We start from the raw sequence: 20,434 nt of genomic DNA on the forward strand, positions 1-20,434 counted from the left end.
TAGTGCAAGGTACATTTCTAGGAAATCCAATGTAATTGCGGATATCCTATCAAAAAAGGCCTTCAACCTTCAAAGCCAAGTTGAATGGCCTATTTTCAGCCAGTGGTTGTTAGAGCTATGTTTGGCCACTCTTCTGGTTTCTGAATAAAATACTATTTACCAAAAAAAAAAATTAGTAACAATTTTGAAACTAGATTTGAGCCAATTTTATAGGTTTTGGTGGAAATGATTTGGTTCGTTTTGCTTCGTTGTTGTTTGACATCACAACCTCATTAGGCATATTTAGAACTCCAAGCTTAATTTCAGGGAATACTCGCATCTCAAGCTTAGTTGTTTTTTTTTTTTTTTTGGGTAATCGCATCTCAAAGCTTAGCCATTCTTCCACCAATATCTAATTCTCATCATCTCGGGTTACAAACATTTCTGCAATTCAATTTGCAACAAAGTATGCCCTTTTCAGGGTGTTCGATCACGATCCTGAGCGTGAACACACAACGGTTCACAAAGGAATGACACGAAGCACATAATATATTCATTATTATCATGTCTAAAAATCATACATGCGGCTCTAATTTTTCAGGCTTACAGAACCTCTTTTGCTACAGAAAATTTTGCCTCTAACATGCTCAACCTGTGTTTTTTCCTTTATCTATGTTGTGTATATATACAATAAAGAATGCCAAAATCTGTGGTTGGCAAATTAATGCAACCCTCTATCAACTGCGGATATAGCAAAAATCCACTTAAAGTTGAGTCCGCAACTGCTTCAATAAAGCTTGCATGTTTTCAAGCTTCTCGTTAATTTGTTCAATATCTAAAATATGTCTCTGTTGTATGGAAAATTCTGGACTATGAAATTCACCAATGAGGGCTGAGCATTTGGCTTTTGAATCTGAGATTGCTGTCTCAAGGGAAGCAACTGTTGATGCCAAACGATGCCTTGGGCTGCCACCCATCACCTTCGGAGACTGGCTAGATGCGAGGAGACCACTATTTTGCCTGCTGAGCTTTTCTGGAGTAAAAATATTCTCCAAGCCCTCACTTCCTGCAAGTTGCTTAATCACATGAGGAAAGGAAACCAAAGGAAAATACAAAAAATAAGCACGGTGCAAGGCCAATCACCCCATCCTGAACTGTTCTGAAACGCAAGATGAGTGGTTTGCAAAATATGGCAAGAGGTGATCAAACTAAGAGACAAGCATGAGAGGATAGGGAGGGTGTGAACTACAGCTATGAATTAATTCCGCTCTCTGGAAGTTGTACCACACTACCATGACTTATCTTTTCCTTTTTAAATTATATAAAGGAAGCATTAACCCCCTACCCCCCCACCCCCCAAAAATATAAGGGGAAGAAAGTTTTTGACGGTTCAACTTATTTTTGGTGGTGCCGAATTGAGTCAACCATCTATATTTTTCTTATAGTTAATGCAGCAGTTTGGGCAAAAAAGTTAATGCAGCAGTTAGTACCAAAATGGGAAAAATGCTGTACCTAGTGCACAATGCTTTTAGGTTTAGGGAGGCTAAAAATGTATGCAGCCTTACCCCTGTTACCAGCGAGGCTCTTTCCAAGATATGAACCCGTGACCAAGCATTCAATGAATGAACACTTGACTAACGCACCAAGCACAATCTTTTTAGTACCAAAGTAAAAGTTTTATGTGAAGTTACCAAGATTGCTTAGCTGATCTAGGGCTGCCTGGCCAACAGTTCCTTCAAGTTTAAGTACCCGCAGAATTCCAGCAGTTATTCGACCCATAGAATCAACTTCAGACTTGCACAACAAGGCTAGGTGTTGCAGCTCTTCCTTGGTTGCAACTGCTTCAATCTTCATAATAGTATTTCATCAGAATCAAATCAAATAAAAAAAATCAATCAATAGAGAATATTAAGAAGAGCAAAATGAAAATATTCATTGTTTTCAATCCTACCAACGTAAAAATAAATTAGTGTTTGTTACCGGCTGTTTAACAGAAAACTTCATGTCCTCCACTATCCATTGGACCATTTCAATGTTCTCATTATCCTCAGAAACCACGAAACGGGCTTCAAGATCCACTCCTCCAGTGTTCCCAACAGTCTTCTTGTTCTGACTGCATAAGACACCAGTTTGATAGGAGTCCTTATGTGCTTGGGGCTTCAGGGCCTGCAGGCCTTCCACACCAACCTGCATGCCTCACAAGCACCAATTAGATAAATAGTATTAATCAACCCCCTACCCCCAATGGGGTAAAATACAAAAGATAATAAATATAAAAAAGCAGTTCACAAGCAAGGCCAACTATCAGGGAGACTGAAGCCTTGACTGCTGTAGAAAGGGAATTACTGTAAGCACAGTCAGCATTATACAGATGCAGATACTAATGAACGTTCTCCAAAATATTTTTTGATTAGGATCGATTTGCAACAGATGTAATTTAGTTAATCACGAAGGCTAATTAATTTTGAGAGTGAATGAAGGGATCAAGACATTGAAATGGCCTAGCCTATGCTTTCAAAATAATATTTCCTGCTGGCTGCTTACAAAACTATTATGAGGAAGCTTAGATGTCTGAGGTGTCAGCAAGGCATCCAAGCACTGTGGTCGCCTTGATTTTGGACCCTCTCCAACACTTTACGTAACCCCAGACTCCACAACAACTATGTGAGGATGAATATTTGCAACCTAAAAAAAGTGAAAATAGACATATCCAAGTGTACTGGTACTTTGTAACATCAATAGAACCAAATTACCACAAGGTGAAATATTATTTTTCGTGAACTAGATACTCTATATATATATATGTAGATTTTGGCATCTTTTCTTTTATTTTCTTAATTCTGTAGAGGAAGGATTTGAGATGGCATGCCTAGCAGTGATGCCTCTACCATCTCCTAGGCCTCTCTACAATTTTTGTATATTTGCTGCATTTCTACATCAGATAGATAGCTTGCACATGTACAGAGAGAACGCCAAAATAAAAATCTTCTTAGGCTTGTCTCTTCGCGTACTCGAGCGAGCAAAATTTCCGGCCAAACCATCAAAGTGGTGTGTATATATATATACAGTATATGGTTCTTTTTTTCTCTCGCTTTTCCTTTTGTCTTTTTTTGGGGGTGTTTGTTGGTTATTGGAGGAAGGTTAAGGACTTTTTTCAACTTGGGTAGACTAATAGATAGTAGCATAAGCATGCAGTCGAGCATATATGAAAAATAACATTTATAGCCACCAGCATATAGTAGTTCATGCAAATCAAAGGTTTCTACAAGTGCAAGTCACCTGATAAGGGATCGGACTGAATGCAGAAAAGTTAGGAAACGAAATGGACCCCAAGAAAGATTCAGATTGGGAAGAAAAAAATTCGTGTTGGACAGATGAGGAAGATGATTTCATGGCGGGGGGGGGGGTTAAGTAGGATGAATGCAAGGTTCAGAATACACATCCTTGTAACCAGATTTCCATAAAACCTCAAACAGAAAAATCAACCATTTCGGATGGATTTCAAATTCATGTAAAGGATGTTGGTTGATGTTAGGAAACAGGTCCCCAGTAGGCTGCAAGGATTTAACAATTGGATTGAGGTCAACATGGTGAAAGAAGTAAACTTAAGACACCGAAGGGGGCAGGGATGGGAGAAGTTCTATAAGTCCAGATCAGCAGACAGGATCTGTATCAAGCCTTGGTCAAAAGTCTTCAACAGACCTTAAAGTGTCCCAAAAGGAATCCTTAACCTGATGTCTGGATACTGAAATAGGGATCAACCTTCAAGTGCAATTTACAGAATTTGCGAGTGAGGTGCTTGCATCAGTATGCCACCTAGGCTGCTGTAAATTTATTTCTTTTAAATGGTGGCCTCAATTGACAAACAAAAGAAACACATCTCGACCAAGTTTAATTTGGCTTATGATTCTCAATAGCATTCCTCCTAAACTAAGCGAAGCACAGTTTGGCTCATGCATAATGTAGCCAGAAAAAAAAAATTTAACGGAAGCCAATACTTACCGTGACCAACTCAACAGGATATTTGTGTACCCCGTTTGATTCTCCTCTACTATTCGAACCCTGTTTTGGACTACTTTTTGCTTTCACTAGCAAACTATGGAAACTTGTGTGCCAACACCTCTCTTCTCTGCTAACATCCTCACTGTTGCAAAACTGCCACTTTTCTGACATATCCTGGGCACCTTCAAGAGCAAATAACCAATCTTTCAACTCTATGGATACGTCTACATCATCTGGCTTTCCCAAGTCCAATAAACTCCCAGGTACTTCATCCTTAAAATTTTCATCTGACACAACAAATTAATCAGAATAAGAGACTTGCAGTATGCCACTACAAGGAAAGAAGAACTTTGAGTAGGAAAAGTAAATGAAAGGCAGAAAAACACAGCAGGTGCAAAGTGAAACAGTTCATGCAAGGAGATCCATTCATTAACCAAGAATTCATAAGTTTTTCCATACCTCTGTTCCTGATCATCCTCAATAAGAGGTGAAGATCTGAAAAGCTTTGACAATGGTCCAGCAGAGAAATTCTTCAACCATTTAGAAAGCCCCTCACTAGGACCACCATCAGGTCCAAGTATACCAAAACGATGAAGCAAAGCTTCAGAGTAGTTCATTCCACCACCAAGGCGAACACCAGCGACCTTAGCAGACAAATTCAAATTATGACACTCTATATCTTGAGCATCAAATGGCATCACATGCACTATGCTTATGTCCACAAATGGAATTGCCCGTGCAAAGCCATTTGGCTGATGCTTGCTTCTGTTATCAATCCAAAACACAGTTCTGAGTTGTGGTTTCCCATTCCCAGTAACCAGTTGTCTAGAAGTCATCACCATATCATTCTCATGGGTTGGATTTCCCTCTGCATCTACACAATCAACCCGAACAGCCTGCCAAATAATACTGGATGAAACTGCCATGGCGCCACCAAGGGTCCGATGAGCAACTTTTATAAACAGATTGTCTCCAACGAACTGAACCAAAGGCACTTCTTGCACATCCAGAGATGAAGATTCTAGAAATCTAAGCTGGAGGTCATTTACTGTTAAACTCACAGCTGTATCACTTGGGACCTTTTCCATCAGCCTTCCACCCACGGCTTCCAATTTATTTCTCTTGTCTCTGTTATCCTTTCCAACTTTTGCTATCTTTTCACTAACCCTACCAAAGTAGGCATACAAATTTAGAACGAAGAACAGCTGCTCAACCGATGTGTTGGATGAGTATTGTTGGCAAGCAACTCCAATCCTGACAACACCTCCTGGCGGGGGAACAGAAATCAGTGGACTTCCATCAGCAGTTACCATTGCCACTTCAACACAAGCATCATGCAGTTCAACACATCTCCACAGATCTGTAGACCAATCAAAGGAACCTGGACAAGTTATGCCACTGCAGGTATGAAGAGACAGGTTAATGTGCGAAGCTTGACTAGTCCATTTCTTCTGGCTGGCATCTACTGGTTGATCATCCCAGAGACAGAAGCAAGCAGGATCTTTCTCCAGGTTCAGAAGCCTGGGCTTTAACTTAGGAGACTCTGAGAAGAATAAATTCTCAATATGAAGCTTGGCTCCATCAAAAGTTCTCTGCAATTCATTGCTGCTGTAAACCGCATAATTTGTAGAATTCCCAGCATCCAAAGGAACAGTGAGATCTAATTCTTTTAGAGTGAATTCAAGAGAATTAACAGAGAAATCTGGTAAAACAGTGCCAGGATTGACAGCGATACCATCAGCTAAGAATGAAGCAATCCTCAAACAGGATACCTCCTGAAGATTTACCTAATAAATAAAAAAGAGGGAATAAGAAGAAGAAAAATATATCAAGCCAGGAAAAAAATTGTTGAATGTAGGAAGTAGGAACTTAAAATTATCTGCTGATATACCATAAGAGGCTGGCACGCGATCATTGTTTGTGAAGCAAAAGAAGGAGGAGCTGGTGAGGGTTTGATCTGAAGGGTATATAGGCATAGAAGAGGAACAATTTCAAACGAATGCCATTCCTGGTTTCCCAAAGGATAGATTGGAGGGCAAAAATCGACACCTGCTCAACAAAAAGACAAGAGAAGACATCAAACTTAGACAGAAAAACTTATCTCTCAACATCTCGTAAACATAGGATATGAAATATTAATCAAGAAGTACATGATGGTGTTAATATATACCAAATTCTGGAACATGCGGAGTATCTTCCGAAACAGCCTGCATGGATGGCTGTATTAATGTACATGGAGGATGAGAAAAGGTGTCCCTGCATTCCAATCAGTTAAAAATTGAATCCCACAGCACAGCAGGATATAAAAACTTGGGGAAGTAGTAGCTCATTTTTTTTCTTCTGTTTTCTCCAGTTCTTAACAGCAGCAGTTGATTAGCTTGGCAAGCACTCCACAAACTATGCAAGCATTTGCATAGCCAATTTGTTCTGGATGCTGTAAGAACATTTATAAATGCTTGACCAGGATTTAGCTAGTTTTAACACCAGTGATAAGGAAAACAATGTTCCTACAGAAGCATGGTTGTCAAAGCACCGCCTTGGCATCCTGGTGATTTCCTAGATCTTAAGCAGGGGGTACACCATATAAAACCCTCAAAAGGAGGTTGCATCATGCCGCTTTACAATGCCTCATGTACCACATGAAGCCTTAATACACCTTATGCATTTATGTGGTTTTTGAAAGAAAAAAAAAAGTGAATTCTAGAGAGATTCCATGTATTAAATTCTGGTTCGTATATATACACAAACCAGAATGCACGTGCTGAATGGGACCATATAGAGTTGGACTTCCTTAAGACACAAAAAGTCGTCAGCGAGTCTTACGCTCTTAGGGCTCAATGATATATCCCCCCCCCCCCCCCCCACCCCAAAAAAAAAGAAGCCCCCCCCCCCCCCCACACAAGGGGGGAGGGCGCGCGACCAGCCTAAGCCCGCCCAAGCCCGAATAGGGCGGGCAAGAGGCCCTGGGCGGGAGGGCAAAACGGCGAACAGGGCCGGGGGGCGGAACGCCGCCCACCCATCCCGGCCCACCGAAGCCCCGACCCAAGCCGAGGCCGATCTAGCCCGATGGCGACACCGACCGGCGGGGACGGCGATGGCCGATCAGCCGATGGCCGATCGACCCCGACCCAGCCCCGATGCCCCGAACCAGCCGAGGCCCGACAGCCCGATTTGGCCGATCAGCCCGATCTGGCCCCCGATCCGGCCGAGAGCAAGACTCGGACCCTCCACCCACAGAGAGGAATAATTGTAATACAATAGGTGGATACGACACGGTCAAATTTTAAAAAATGATCATGTTTTGTAGAAAATAATAAAAATAAACTATAACCTCATTACCAATGTAATAAGCATCAGATGGCCGATGACCTAATGGCTCAATCTTAATATTAATTTGCGATGATCAGACCAGACAGATTTTACCGACTCATACAACAGATAGAGCTGAGATAAGCACGATCAATTAGACTATAAATTCACTTTTATATATTTTGGTAATTTATTTTCCAACAAAGTCATTTTAGTTCAATAAAAATGGATTTGTTTTTTGACTAAGGCGAGATAATATATTATAAATAATAAAAACTATTACATAAAGAATAATATCTAATAAATCTATACCTAACCACATGAATATCTAACAAATCGTGATATTTCAAAAAAAAGTATTAAAAACAAAGAAGTTTGAACTAAAACATCATTTTCTTTAACATGAAAAAATACTTTTTTGTTGAATACTAAATTATTGTGATTTACTTGTTAACAAGGTTTGAATATGATTTTTTGTATTGAATAAAGATATCAATTTATTGAACAGTTGTGAATGAAAAAACCACCACGGCAAATCGACTGAAGATAAAAAACGATCCTGAATAGAGAGAAGACAAAAAGAGGGGAAAAAGAGAAAAAAAAAAAAAAAAAGAAAAAAGGAGAAAAAAAAGGAAAAAGAAAAAAGAGAGAGAGAGAGAGAGGAGAGAAAAAAAAAAGAAAGGAAAAAAAAAGGGAAAAAGAAAAAAGAAAAGGGAAGGAAAAAAGAAGAGGGAAAAGAAAAAAAGAAAAAGAAGAAAGAAAAGAAGGAAAAAAGGGAAAGGAAGGGGGGGGGGGAAGGGGGGGGAGGGAAAGGGGGGGAGAGGGGGGGAGGGAGGGCGAGGAGGGGCGGGGGGGGGGCGGGGGGGCGGGGGGGGTGCAAAAAAGAAGGCCTAAGCCCAACTTTGACACAAGCTGGCCGAATCCATCCCAGGGGTAGAATGGTCAATTCCTACCCTTGGATCGAGTTATATTAAAGAACAAAGTCTAGTAGTTTAGTCTATTTTGAAGAGAGTCAGAGTTGTAAAGCAGTGTTTCCTTTTAAGAAGTCCTCTTTTACAAGATAACTTAAATTAGGGAACTTTTATTTCCTCTTTGAGTCCAGTTTGTTTGTTATCTAATTAGTATTAGGTAACTTGAGTGTGATCTCAGACCCAAGGGTTGAGATTGTGTAGTAATAAGATTCCTTTGTCAAGTCTAATTTAAGTTGTGGTGGGGCCCTAACAGTTAGAGAAACCCAGTAGGAGTCTGCGTCTTTTGTTTAGGCTATAAATAGCCTTTCTAGTGTAAGTCTTATTCAGAGTAGATTGAATAAAAGAGTTTTGAGAAAAAAAAGCTGGTAAAGTCGGGGGGATCCTGGGAGGAGAACCTGCGGCAAGTTTAGTGAATTGTTCTTCAAATCTCAAGACCTTCAATCACAAGGACAGTCAGTCTTCAGAAAGCATACTGCAGTTCCTCTATTACACAAGTAAGTTACAAGCTTTTCCACCCCTCCCCCTTGCCCATGAAACCCTAGAAGCCCCTCCCCTGCAACCGTAGCTTTCCTAGCCCCTAACCCCCCCTGTTTGACCTTGGCTATCACCCCCCAACCCCATTGCAATCCCCTGCAGCCCCCTTCCCTACTAATTCTACAAATCCAGCCCCCTTGGACCTTTCCAAGCAACTGCAGGCCTCCCTTTTTCCCTCTGCTTCTGCACAAGCAGCAGCTTCAATCCCTGATTAAGTCCACCTCTCCAGTCCCTTTTGAAGCCCTTTTACCCTTCTCTAGAATCACATCTGCCCTAGGAACACTTTCCCAAGCCCTCAGTCAATTCCAGCCCTTAAAAACCTAATTTGAAATTTTTGCAACTCATCTTCTTCATAGAAAAGTTGCAGAAAATCAGATTTTTCAGATTTTTCTAAAACCTATCCACTTCAGTTCCCCAACTTTCCAGATCTGCCTTAACCTTGAAGAAACCCTTTTAGCAACCTTAAACTACCAAGACAGCAAACCCTAGACCAACTTCTAACCCTAGCCGAAACCCTAAACCTACCAATTGGCTACTGCAACTTGCATAAAAGGTCTTGAAGTGAACCCTAATTCTGGGATTACATTACTCAAGTTTGCTAGTGGCTGCAGCAGCACCACCAAGCTCCTTCACAACATTCTTCTCAGGTGACATTAGGATCAGGTACATATATAATTTTTTTTATAACTAATTGACATTGTCATTGGCTTCCTTTTTTTCTTTTTTCTTTTTTTAAGTTTTTCATCAATAACATGCCTAAAAACTACATCCATTTTTGTTGAACTCCCCCAACTTCTTCCACCCCCCCCCCCCCCCAAAAAAAAAATTTCCATTCTCTATATCATGGAATGCTGAATTTTTTTATTATTTATTTATTTTTAACTGGTTAACAATGAGTCAAAGATATTTTGCTCCTTGTGTGCCAAATTTTTCTGCTTCTTAGGCAATTTTTTCCCTTTATCCTCTATTTCACTGATGTGAACCAAAATTCTGCCCCTGGATGAAACCCTGGAGTGGGCCCCAAATGCACTCCAAAGTGGTGCACCTAGGGCTGGACAAAGCCTCTTGGAGGGGGTATTTTGGTCAATCCAGCCCTAATCAGTTGATGCTTATAATTGTCAGAATTTTTTTTTTTTTTTTTAAATTTTCAGAAGAGACTTGGTCAGTTAGGTGTCTAGCTTGGGCTAAAGATAGTTTGGAGTCGGTGGAATTCTTCTTTAAAGATAGACTCTTAGTAGTCTTTATTTACGAGAAGAGTTCCTCTAGTAATTAAGTCTTTGGATGAAACTATTTTCAAGAAAATTCCATCAGGTCTTTGATTAATTATTTGGATGCTTGAGATTAATTATAGACTCTTTTACTTCTCGTCCACTTCAGTGGGGGTGAAACTCATGATTACCACTTAAGTGGGAAAAATTACTGGTTGCCCACTTTCTACAAATCCTAAAATTACCTGTTATCCACAATTAGTTTTAAACCCATTTTTTGTTAAGAATGCAAAATAACGGAATTGCCCTTTGTGCAGAAAATTGACGTTATTGCCCCTTCTCTCTCACTCAGTCTCCCTCTCTTACCCAACCCTTACGTGTTCACCCATCTTCTTCCTACACCTCGCTGGAAACCGCCTGCAACAGCGACCACCGCCCCCACTTTCCCCCCCCCCCCTCCCCCTGCTGGAAATCACCATCGACGGTTCCCTCATTCCCTTTCCTCAAATTTGAAGACCTCAGGTCAGACTGTGGAGCAATTTGAATCGTCCTGCAGCAACCCATCCTTCTAATCAGATAAAAGATGAAGCCACTCACAGAAACCCATAAAGCACAAACACAAGGCACCATCTTCCTGAACAGAAACTCAACAGCAGATCCTCTGCTCACCAAATCAAAATGGGCTTTGGAAATAAACATCATTTGGGTTGCTATCAATTCAATCCATCTTGATTGCTGATCACTTACTGCTCCTTCTATCTAAAGCAAGGATTTAAGGATAGTTCCTGAAACTCTTCATTTCCTCTTTGAGTTACTTTCGAGACGAAGGGCTTCTACCAGTACAAACGATATTCCTGAAGAAACCGAGAATTGGGGCAAGAGTTGAGAATTAACCCACCTAGCGGAATTACCTAAGCTAAAACCCTAAACTACCCAACCGCTTGAAATATCTTGATGTGCTCTCTAGTCTCTTGGCCGCCTACAGCACTCGAACAAAAACTAAGAATTAAGAAATTAAGTAAGAAATTAGACAATTTCTTCTCAGTTCATCTTTTCAATGATCATAAAAAGGAAATTCCAATTTCTTTGTGATGATTCAGAAAAATCACCACCAAGCATTATTGCATTACAGAATCTCTTCTTTTGCTCAATTCGTTCATCTAGTTTGATTATAGGGCTCTCTAGGATTTTGGGTTGTGTTGCAATTTCAATTCGATTCCTGAAATTTGTATGCTTCTAATTGCTCCATCTCAAGTGTGGATTACGTTCAATTTATTAAATTTTTAGGATTTTCAACCAGTGGTGGTGGGTGATTTCTAGCAGGGGGCAAGGTGGGGGTAGTGGTTGCCGGCATGGAGTGGGTGGTGGTTGTCGGCGGTGGTGGATGGTTTCCGACAAGGTGTAGGAAGAAGATGGGTCCCTTCACCCACCTAAGGGTTTACGAGAGGGAGACTGTGAGTGAGAGGGAAGGGGCAATAACATCAATTTACCGCACATAAGGGCAAATCCGTCATTTGGCATTAAAAATTAATAGAAACTTGGTTTACAACTAATTGTGGGTAACAAGTAATTTTAGGATTTGTAAAAAGTGGGCAACCAATAATTTTTCTCACTTAGATGGGCAGTTAAGAGTTTCACTCCACTTAAGCAAAAAACAAGTAAAAAACTCTTAATTATAAGAGGATTCTAATTTATAAAGGAACCCAGTTAGGATTAGAGTCTTTTAGTAGGAAATAACCTATTCTTTCTTTGTAATTCTAAAGTCTGATTATTGAATGAAAACTAAATCTGAGTCGAGGATCGTGGTTGCTCGTTAAGGGGGCCACAGTTGAGTAAAGATGAGTTCTTCTTTGAAGATCAGCAACGACTTTCTGTCTAGCAGTCTTCTTTCAGTTTTCATCAAATTCTTCAAGAGTTTACAGCAGTCTCCAAGTAAGTACAGCAGACCCCCACCCATTTCTCTCACCAGCAAAAACCCATCACACTCCTTCCCCGTCCCTTCCCCTTCAATTGCAGCAACCCTCAGCCCCTCCTTAACCTTCCCTAACCCCTGCAAGACCCTCCCCACCCTCCCCTGTTCTGCGCAAGCATCCCCAGCCCCTCCCCTTGCTGCTGCACCTTGACAACAGCTTCCCTAGGCCCCCATGACAGCCTTAATCCCCTCCCCTACCCCCTACGACTCCTCTACCCCTTCCCCTATCCCTCCCTTACCCTCTTAACCCTCTCAGCCTCTCTCTCTATCTCCTCCTCCTTGCAGCAAACCAGAAACAGGAAAAAGAAAAGAAAGAAAGGAGGAAAAGAAAGAAGAAATAACAAAAGGAGAAAGAAAGAAAAGGATGAGCAACAAAGAAATAGAAGAGATCCTTTCCCTTTCAAGGATCCAACCCATATCCATGACATCATCATCCAATTAGGGTTTGTTAAAACCCTAAAATTTCCCCAACAATCCCTTTACTTCTATTATGCAAATCCCACACAACCCAAACCATCCCAAGATCCTCCCCACACCCAACCGTAGATCTCCTAGGAAGATTTGACACATCCCATATTTCTTTGTTAATCCTCAAACTTGTTCCCCCTCTATTCCATCTAGTTTTGTTAAACCCATATGTTACCCATAACCTCCACATTTAGACCCTATATTTATTTAATAATATTATCCTTCCACCTACATCTGATATTACTTTGCTGGTTCAAAGAAATTTCTCCTGGGCAAACCCTTAATTTTAGGGAATCCTGAAAGAAACCTTAACCCTAAAATTGGGCTTTACATCATTCATGCAATGTATTCTGTTTTCTTTTTCTTTTCTTTTTTTGGGTCAAATTTCTGTTTTCTTTTTCCAGTCAGCCATTGATTCTATTATATACTTCACCAGCAGGAAAGGCAATGTTGGTGACATCTTATTGAACGTATATTATGCATCTATTTCCTTGATCCCATTTTATTAATATCTTCAATTGAATGGTTGATGATACTTTCTAGTAATTACTGGTTTTTATTTTTATTTTTTAAAATTTACTTGGTACTTATAACTAATCTAGGACCTAGTGAATTACTATACCTGCTTCTCATTTGTTACATGACTAATGGTAATTTAATGTTGATTTTTTATTATTGAAGATATGATAGATCTATGACAAACAAGAACAGTGTACAGGGATGTACAGTTAGAATGTCATATGCTTCAGTAGCGCCTCGGCAGACACCTCACCGCCTAAGCACTCCAACCGGCCTAAACCACCTCGCATCGCCTTGCTACTGTGACAACCATGTACAAACAACGGTGTCAATAAAACCATGTCAAACCGGCCCAAACCCACCTTGAGCCTAACTCGTGCTTGGCCTAACTTTTTTAACTCAAAGGGAGGGTTTGGTTTACAAAATAACTAGCCGTGGTGGGGTTTATCCCCCAGGCCAACCCAGCCCGCCCTACCAGATCCTACGTTACTTTACTCAAATTAGAATCCTACATAAATTGAGTTTGAATAATTATTTAACCAAGTATTCAACTATCTCAATGGATTAGCTTAGTTGGCAAACACTACCAATTCACAACAAAAAGGTCAAGAGTTCAAAATCTCCTTGGTGCCACTAACCCACGCATTTTGTTTTGTTTTCAGGGTTAAAAATCACGGTCAAGTAACGGTAAAACAAGCTAACCCAACCCTATTAGCGTAAAGTAAGGTGGGACAGGCTTCAGAAAACCTGACAGGGTAGGGTTTGGGTTTGGGATTCTCAAGCCCATAGCAGGGTTGGGTAGGGTTTGGATTTGGGGGTTTAGGTCTCTGGGTAGAATTGGGTTTAGACTGACCCGACCCAACCCCATTCATCAACACCCTTATGTACAAAAAGCCACAATTAAAAGCACCTTAATTTGATCGATAGTCAAAACTAAAATTGGATCTTGAACGTATGGAATATTCTAGATAAAGAAGCCAGGACCATATAGAAAGCAAAGGCATACCTTAAAAACGCTCCACCAATCATAATCCTAGACAAGTTTTTTGTATTTTCTCCATCTGATAAACTCACCTGCCAAGATAACAGTCGAGCGCAAAGAGTTGGAGCACATGGTTCAACTAATCTAAGGCAAAAATAATACCATGCACAAAGATTAGCAATAAACATGGACATCAACTACAAGAGGAGGAAAAATGGCTTGTAGAGCCGCGGTGGAGCCCATGCAAATAGGATCTATCATAAATTCTAGCACAATGGCTCAATCCATGCCACAAATGCTCTTTCCTCCACATAGACACAGCATAGAAAATACGCAACACATCACGAGCAAACGTGCTAAATTTCTATTTATCGTTATTAGCACTTCCGTAAATCGAGTACAAGCCTCAGCGCAATGTTAAGTCAATCCACCGTGACTTGGAGGTTGTGAGTTCAAATCTAGAAATAGACACTTTCCTGAAAAAAGTGGGGGCGAGGCTGTGTACATATGTCCCTCTGCATACCCAACCTTTGAGGAAGCCTCATGCACTAGGTACTCCCCCTTTCTTAAAAAATTTTTACACCCCCCCCCCCAAAAAAAGGCAAAATTTTGGACACCTTATGGATGCACAGTTGCATACCCGAGAAAAAAGAAGTGATTGCATCAGAAGCTCAAGCTGGAATTCTGCAGAGAAATAGATTTTGTCAGAATTCCTATCCTGGAATAATATTCAAAACTAGTTGAATAATAAAAATGTTGAATTTTGGTTTCCTCTAATGATTCAGGGGAAAAGTAATACTTCCAAAGATCAACAACATTATCATTGCAAATGAAATAAGTTGTAACGTAATATACGATAATTTTTTGCAAAAAAACTCTATGAACTTCTCTTCTACTTATAGAAGTTCCTTGCTGGGGTTCAGCCCCAACTTATCTGTCAAACAACTAATAATTTCATGGAGATTTGAGTCAACAAGATAAATGAGTGATATTTTGTCATAAGGAACTAAGAAAGTAACCTGCATCTTTTATGCAAAGAAATATATGATCTATAACCAGGCAAACTATGGACCGTCCTGCTGCTTCTGTACACCGCTGCAAGCACCAATAAAGAAATATTAAACTATCATATCTTTACACAAAGATAGCATAACCTTCATAAAAATTGTTTTCTCAAATTCTTAAGTAACAACAAAAGGTAATACACCTGTTGTGCCTCAGGGTCCACATCTCCTCTATTTAGACAGACATATAATCCTGTCAGGAATCGTAGTAGAGCACGGAGTCCTAATCATACCATGCCATCAAAACAACATTACATTCATGAAAATCGAGAGTACTAACTTCTAATAAGACTGGGAATAGATTTGTCATATTTGTTCACCTGGTTCACTCAGAGCAGGACAAACGGCCTCTGGAATATGTAATTGAACCTCCAGCCCTAATGGAGTGTTTAACGCTGTCCTTTGAACTGTGATCTGAACAATGATTGCAAGTAAAAGATTTAGAATGCTACATCCCATATAACCAAAGCAACATTTTCTAGGATATCCAAACAAAATCTTTGAATAATCAACTTGAAAAACACAAGTTAATTACATTTGCCTCTCCGGATATTCCTTCGAGAAACCTTTCACCACCAAAGAACACTCGCTTTGCACCATCATCGTCTTGTCTACTTGCTCCATCACTAGAATATGAATGAGCATCCGCAAACATATCAGGGTGAGGTAGTAGATCGACAGATAATGATTCCCATTCCAGTTTCTGGACAGAAAAAAGACCAGCATAATCATAAGTTACAAGGGCATGACTGCAGAAAGTTCTTTTCATCAAAAACATTGTTAGAGATTAAAACACAAAGGAATACATAAATCTAAGTGTAATAGATTGTAGTTGTTTAAAATGCAAAGTATGAGAACCCACAAGAAGTACAGGTTAACATAATTACTTTGAACACGTATATGAACTTTTTGTCATTGGAAAAATCCCTCGCATCTTTGAGATTAACAACCTGTACCAATAAGGCAAGAAACAGTACCAGTTACCTATGACAGATTGACAGTTATAAAAAGAGGTGATGAATCATCAAGTAAGTGACCATGCAAGCAATAGCAAATACCTTCCAATTCTCATTTGTTGTATAAAGAAAAAGGTTGCGTATTGTGATGGATGCTAGAGGTGGTGCCCTGATCAAAGAGTAAGAAATACATATCAAATTGCAGTTCATAATGACAAACGGGAAACAAAGCTTCATAATAAGGTACATAATCTTTACTGTGAGAAGTTCACATACCAAATCAACACTTTCAACACAGTGAAAACTTCATCAAATGATTCACAAAATCAAATGAACAAATTTCAATGATGTTTACTAAACGAAAAGAACAATTAGAGAACATTTAGGAGTCAAAATTATAATATTCTGTTATTGCAAGCATAGTTGGAAAACCAAGGAATTTGACCTGACTTGTTCTTACCCAGAATTATGACCCAGACAAATCTTCTCAAAGTCAATCCTAGTAAGGACAAATCATCCACTATGTAAATCTTGGCCTATCAGTACCATAGCGCTTTGCTTGATATTCTTAAGGAAAATATATCAGATATAGGCCATCAAGAAACGACTTTTTGTTAAAGTGGCTCACAAACTTGGCACTTCAATCCATGTATACTGCTAAATCTTGGGTTTGGTCTGATGTACTGTCGATGACCTATTTACATGCGCTTAATCTAATATAAGTTTTTTATCAACTCCCCCTCCCCCAAAAAAAAAAAAAAAAAAAGCACAAAGCCCTCATAGTTAATGACTAACTTAAAGAGGGAATAGGAGTACAAAATAGTTTAGGAAATAGAAGGAAGGCATAAAAGTTCTAAAAGGATGAGGATAGGGCAGTCCTAATTCGATTAGGACTCTCCCCAATTACTTGCACTGGTTTGAGTCCCTCGCTGAAAATATTAAGGGTTAAAGGGACCCGATTTGTTCTAATTTAGGGGATCTTGGTCTTGATAGGGAGAAGGATGGGAAAAGATGGATTAATAGGGTTATGTAACAGACAGGTAAGAAGGGATTCAGGTATTTTTAAGAAAAAAACCAAAAAAAAGGGCAGATGGAGCTCTGCGTTTGAAGCTTTCATGTTAAGGGGAAATCAAAGCACAAAGAATGCAGATTAGTAGGAATTTATGCATGTTTACTTTTCTCTTTCTACCAACTATTTCTATTGTAGGAAATATCCGGTTGGAAAGATTGCTTCCATGTATTTTCATCTCTCTCTTCTCCTTTGACAAAGATGATGAAATGAAGTACAACACCCTAAATTTCTTGAAGAAGTTTGAACTCTGGAATGAACCTAATCTTTAAGTCCCATGAAAATGGTGAAAAGGAAGTTGGATTAGGGCATACAGCTATTTACCATTCAAGTTAATGAATGGCTTTTGGATAGCCAATACATAAAGATTTGACTCGGTGAGTTTCCGCATAACATCAAACAAACCAGGCCAAGTTACCGAAAAGTGAGTTTCCTTGACACTTCACCAGGTTTTGGATCAAATTGACTTCACTTGGTTGACTTGGCCAAGTTAAAACCTGGTTTCCCAACTATGAGTGCAAAGGGCAAATGAAATTACCAAAGTTCCACGCATTCAACTTTAAGGCTCAACTTGTTTTAACGTAAAAGATTGTAATTATTTACTAGAATATGGTGCTATATTTAGATAAACGCCAGTTTTAGCCAACAGCTTTTATTCTGTCAATGGCAGAAAATAGATTTATAAGGAAATGCAAGGATGCACCAATCATAGTCATAGAAAAGTGCAATTTCATGCTCCACGATGAAATGGTTGCCTACTGATATAGATATAGCTTCAAGAAACTTTTATCCAAAGATTTAATAAATGAAAACGGATGAAAACAGATGGGGGGGGGGGGGGGAAGCTCATCTGTATTCAGAATTAAAATGTTCATAATCAAATCGACAATCTTTAATGGTCAATGTTTAATACTAATTGGACAGTGAGAAGAAACTACCAAGTTGCACCCCCTTGGCGACTACCACCTCGAGTTTCAAGCAAAAGATTGACAATGCCCACTTCTAAAGTCATTCCATCTGCAATCTAATATAGATATTTAAAAAGGTTAAAGTCCATCACTCAGCAATAACGCTAAAAAAGAAATCAGAAAATATAATGACCTAACTTTCTACAGAAATAGATATGAAACTACTGATGAGTCTTTCTGTCAATACTTAAAAATTTGAAGAACAGTACTAACTATATTTTCTTGAAAGGCAAATCCTCACCTTCAAAACATTTGGATACATTGTCCCACTGCTATCATCAATCAAGATTTAAGTTCATGCTGAACTGTGATTTTCCTCTTAAAAATCCTTGGACTTATCATGATTCAGAGTACTATGAAGTTGCTAGTTGCTACTGCATGTCTTCGTCAATGCATATCATGCCATCCTGTGATGGCATTCATCACCCAACATACAACTTCATGTCAAGGGGGAAATATTAACGGGAAACTCTATATTTGCAGGTACCCAACCTTTCTTTTGCCCCATTTTTTCCAATGGAGGAGAGGAAAGAGAAAGTAATCGTAGAGTAATCAAACAAGAAAGAAAATTTGCAAGTCAATGGGAGGTGACAATATCTCAGTGCAAGCGCCCACAAACTAGATGATCAACCCACCCATCATTTTTTCACACTTTTGATCTATTTCAACATAAGAGACAAACAAATCTGAAGTAGATCGAGTTCACTTATTGCCATCCAAATAGACTCCCAATTTGTTAATACCACTCAGCATTGATAACCAGTCATTAAGCTACCACAATCCCATTTGATAGCAGAATAAAAGCAATCATCTATACTTTCCACTAGTATATGGCATTTGTGTTATATATTTAAGCTTGTAAAAAGATGGACAGGGGCATTCATGAGGGACAATTACAGAATACAGATAAGAGGCATCTACATATATGAACAGGCTAGAATCAAGTCAATAAAAAGAACGTTCACAGTTCCATTAGTCCATGAAATGCAATATATTCCTGATGATGATATTGCATACATCTCCAATGGCAAATAATCAGATATTTTACCTTGTCAGCAAATCCATAGCCACTGCCCTTCCCTGAGCTAGATGATGATTGGGTACTGCACATAACATAAATAAAGCGCAGGAAGCCCATTAAATATCACTAGACAAACTGAACTAGAATCAATCACTGCCAGTCTTAGTTGATGCCCTAGACAACTTTGCAATTGCATTACCTAGTTGAGCTCTTCGGAGAAAGAGATTCGGAGCTCTCCTCTAGAACCAGATCAAGTTTATCAATTTGAACGATAATTGGTTCCGTCTGTACATTACTGACCGACGGAATCTGAAGAAAAAAAAACCGACAAACTCGATTACAACAGAAAAGGAAAGATAAAGTACAAGTTCTTATCCCATTTTCAGACCTTTCAAACCCAAATGAAATTAAAACAACAACAACACGAACGAACCTTTATCTCAAGCTTCCCAACCTTCGCAGTTGTCACGTTCAAAGCAGGTGGCAATCCAACGCTAGCATGCAAAGCATCTCCATTTATATCTAAAATTTTCCATTTAAAAACTTGTAATTAGTTCATCCACAGAGGAATAATCTACAAAAGCTTACTTCTTCGTCCATTTACCTAAATTCGAAAGCTGAACAGTTCCACCCTGTAACTTGAACTGATCTCTGGAGAAGGATTTCAACCAGTACTTGAGCGTATACTCCAAAGCCCAAGACAATATCGACTCCATTTCCGAGCTTCTACAAACTCGTAGAATCAACCCTAAGAGCTCCGATTAAACACTACAAACGGCATCTACCTCAAGATCCTCATAGAAATTTCACTGAAAAACCAGGAAACAAAATCGGCATTTCCGCCTGGTTTGCACTTTTGGCCGGTGAATGCGTTGAGATCGCACTGGCGTGAAGCATGTGCGAAGGACGGCGAATGAGGTTTTTGGTTCGTACGTTAGCACGTGCGACGTTGGATCTCGGGGAGTGTCAGAGAAGTAGACGATACGAAGAGAGCAGATTTGTCGGTTCGTTTGGACTCTGGAGTCTGGAGTTTGATTTTCTGGGGAAGTGAAAAAGGTCTAGAGGTAGCTTTACAAATTACAACATGAATTATGGTATCTTTCTGAATATTTTAATCCTTTTTCAATAACTGGCGTGTAGTGGGCTTCCATTAACTGTGTCAGCTATCATTGACAGGTCATTTTGATTCATACCCTAAAACAAGGAAGAAGAAAAAAAACGTGACAGGTCATTTGATTCTCTCCGATGAAAGCAACTTCCGTAGCGGTATCGGTAAAGAACTCTCATCTTAAACTAAAGTCATTCAATCAGAAGTTCAACCGAAAGATCACCGGGACAAGGAATTTATTTGCATTAGACTTTAGTTTCAATCCAGGTACAATGTGTCGGCAATATATCGTCCATGCACCGAG

General features: G+C 39.5%; 1 protein-coding gene across 1 annotated transcript; it reads right to left on the minus strand.

Moving 5' to 3' along the window:
• Positions 1-82: 82 nt before the first annotated feature.
• Positions 83-20,043, minus strand: LOC149004332 (amino-terminal region of chorein). The gene is made up of 20 exons (XM_089167641.1): positions 19,627-20,043; positions 19,456-19,544; positions 19,222-19,331; positions 19,050-19,104; positions 17,972-18,057; positions 16,067-16,133; positions 15,896-15,958; positions 15,544-15,711; positions 15,329-15,422; positions 15,152-15,231; positions 14,964-15,039; positions 14,585-14,628; positions 13,969-14,036; positions 6,152-6,237; positions 5,873-6,030; positions 4,471-5,768; positions 3,982-4,276; positions 1,960-2,166; positions 1,671-1,827; positions 83-1,045 (listed from the first exon to the last, which is right to left on the minus strand). Exons 1-20 carry the CDS (start codon positions 19,736-19,738, stop codon positions 744-746), a joined length of 3,615 nt encoding a protein of 1,204 aa, XP_089023767.1. The 5' UTR covers positions 19,739-20,043; the 3' UTR covers positions 83-743.
• Positions 20,044-20,434: the final 391 nt, after the last annotated feature.

Source organism: Hakea prostrata, chromosome 9 (assembly GCF_041222555.1).
Source record: "Hakea prostrata isolate BN-2017 chromosome 9, UWA_Hpros_2, whole genome shotgun sequence".
In the NCBI taxonomy this organism is placed as follows: domain Eukaryota; kingdom Viridiplantae; phylum Streptophyta; class Magnoliopsida; order Proteales; family Proteaceae; genus Hakea; species Hakea prostrata.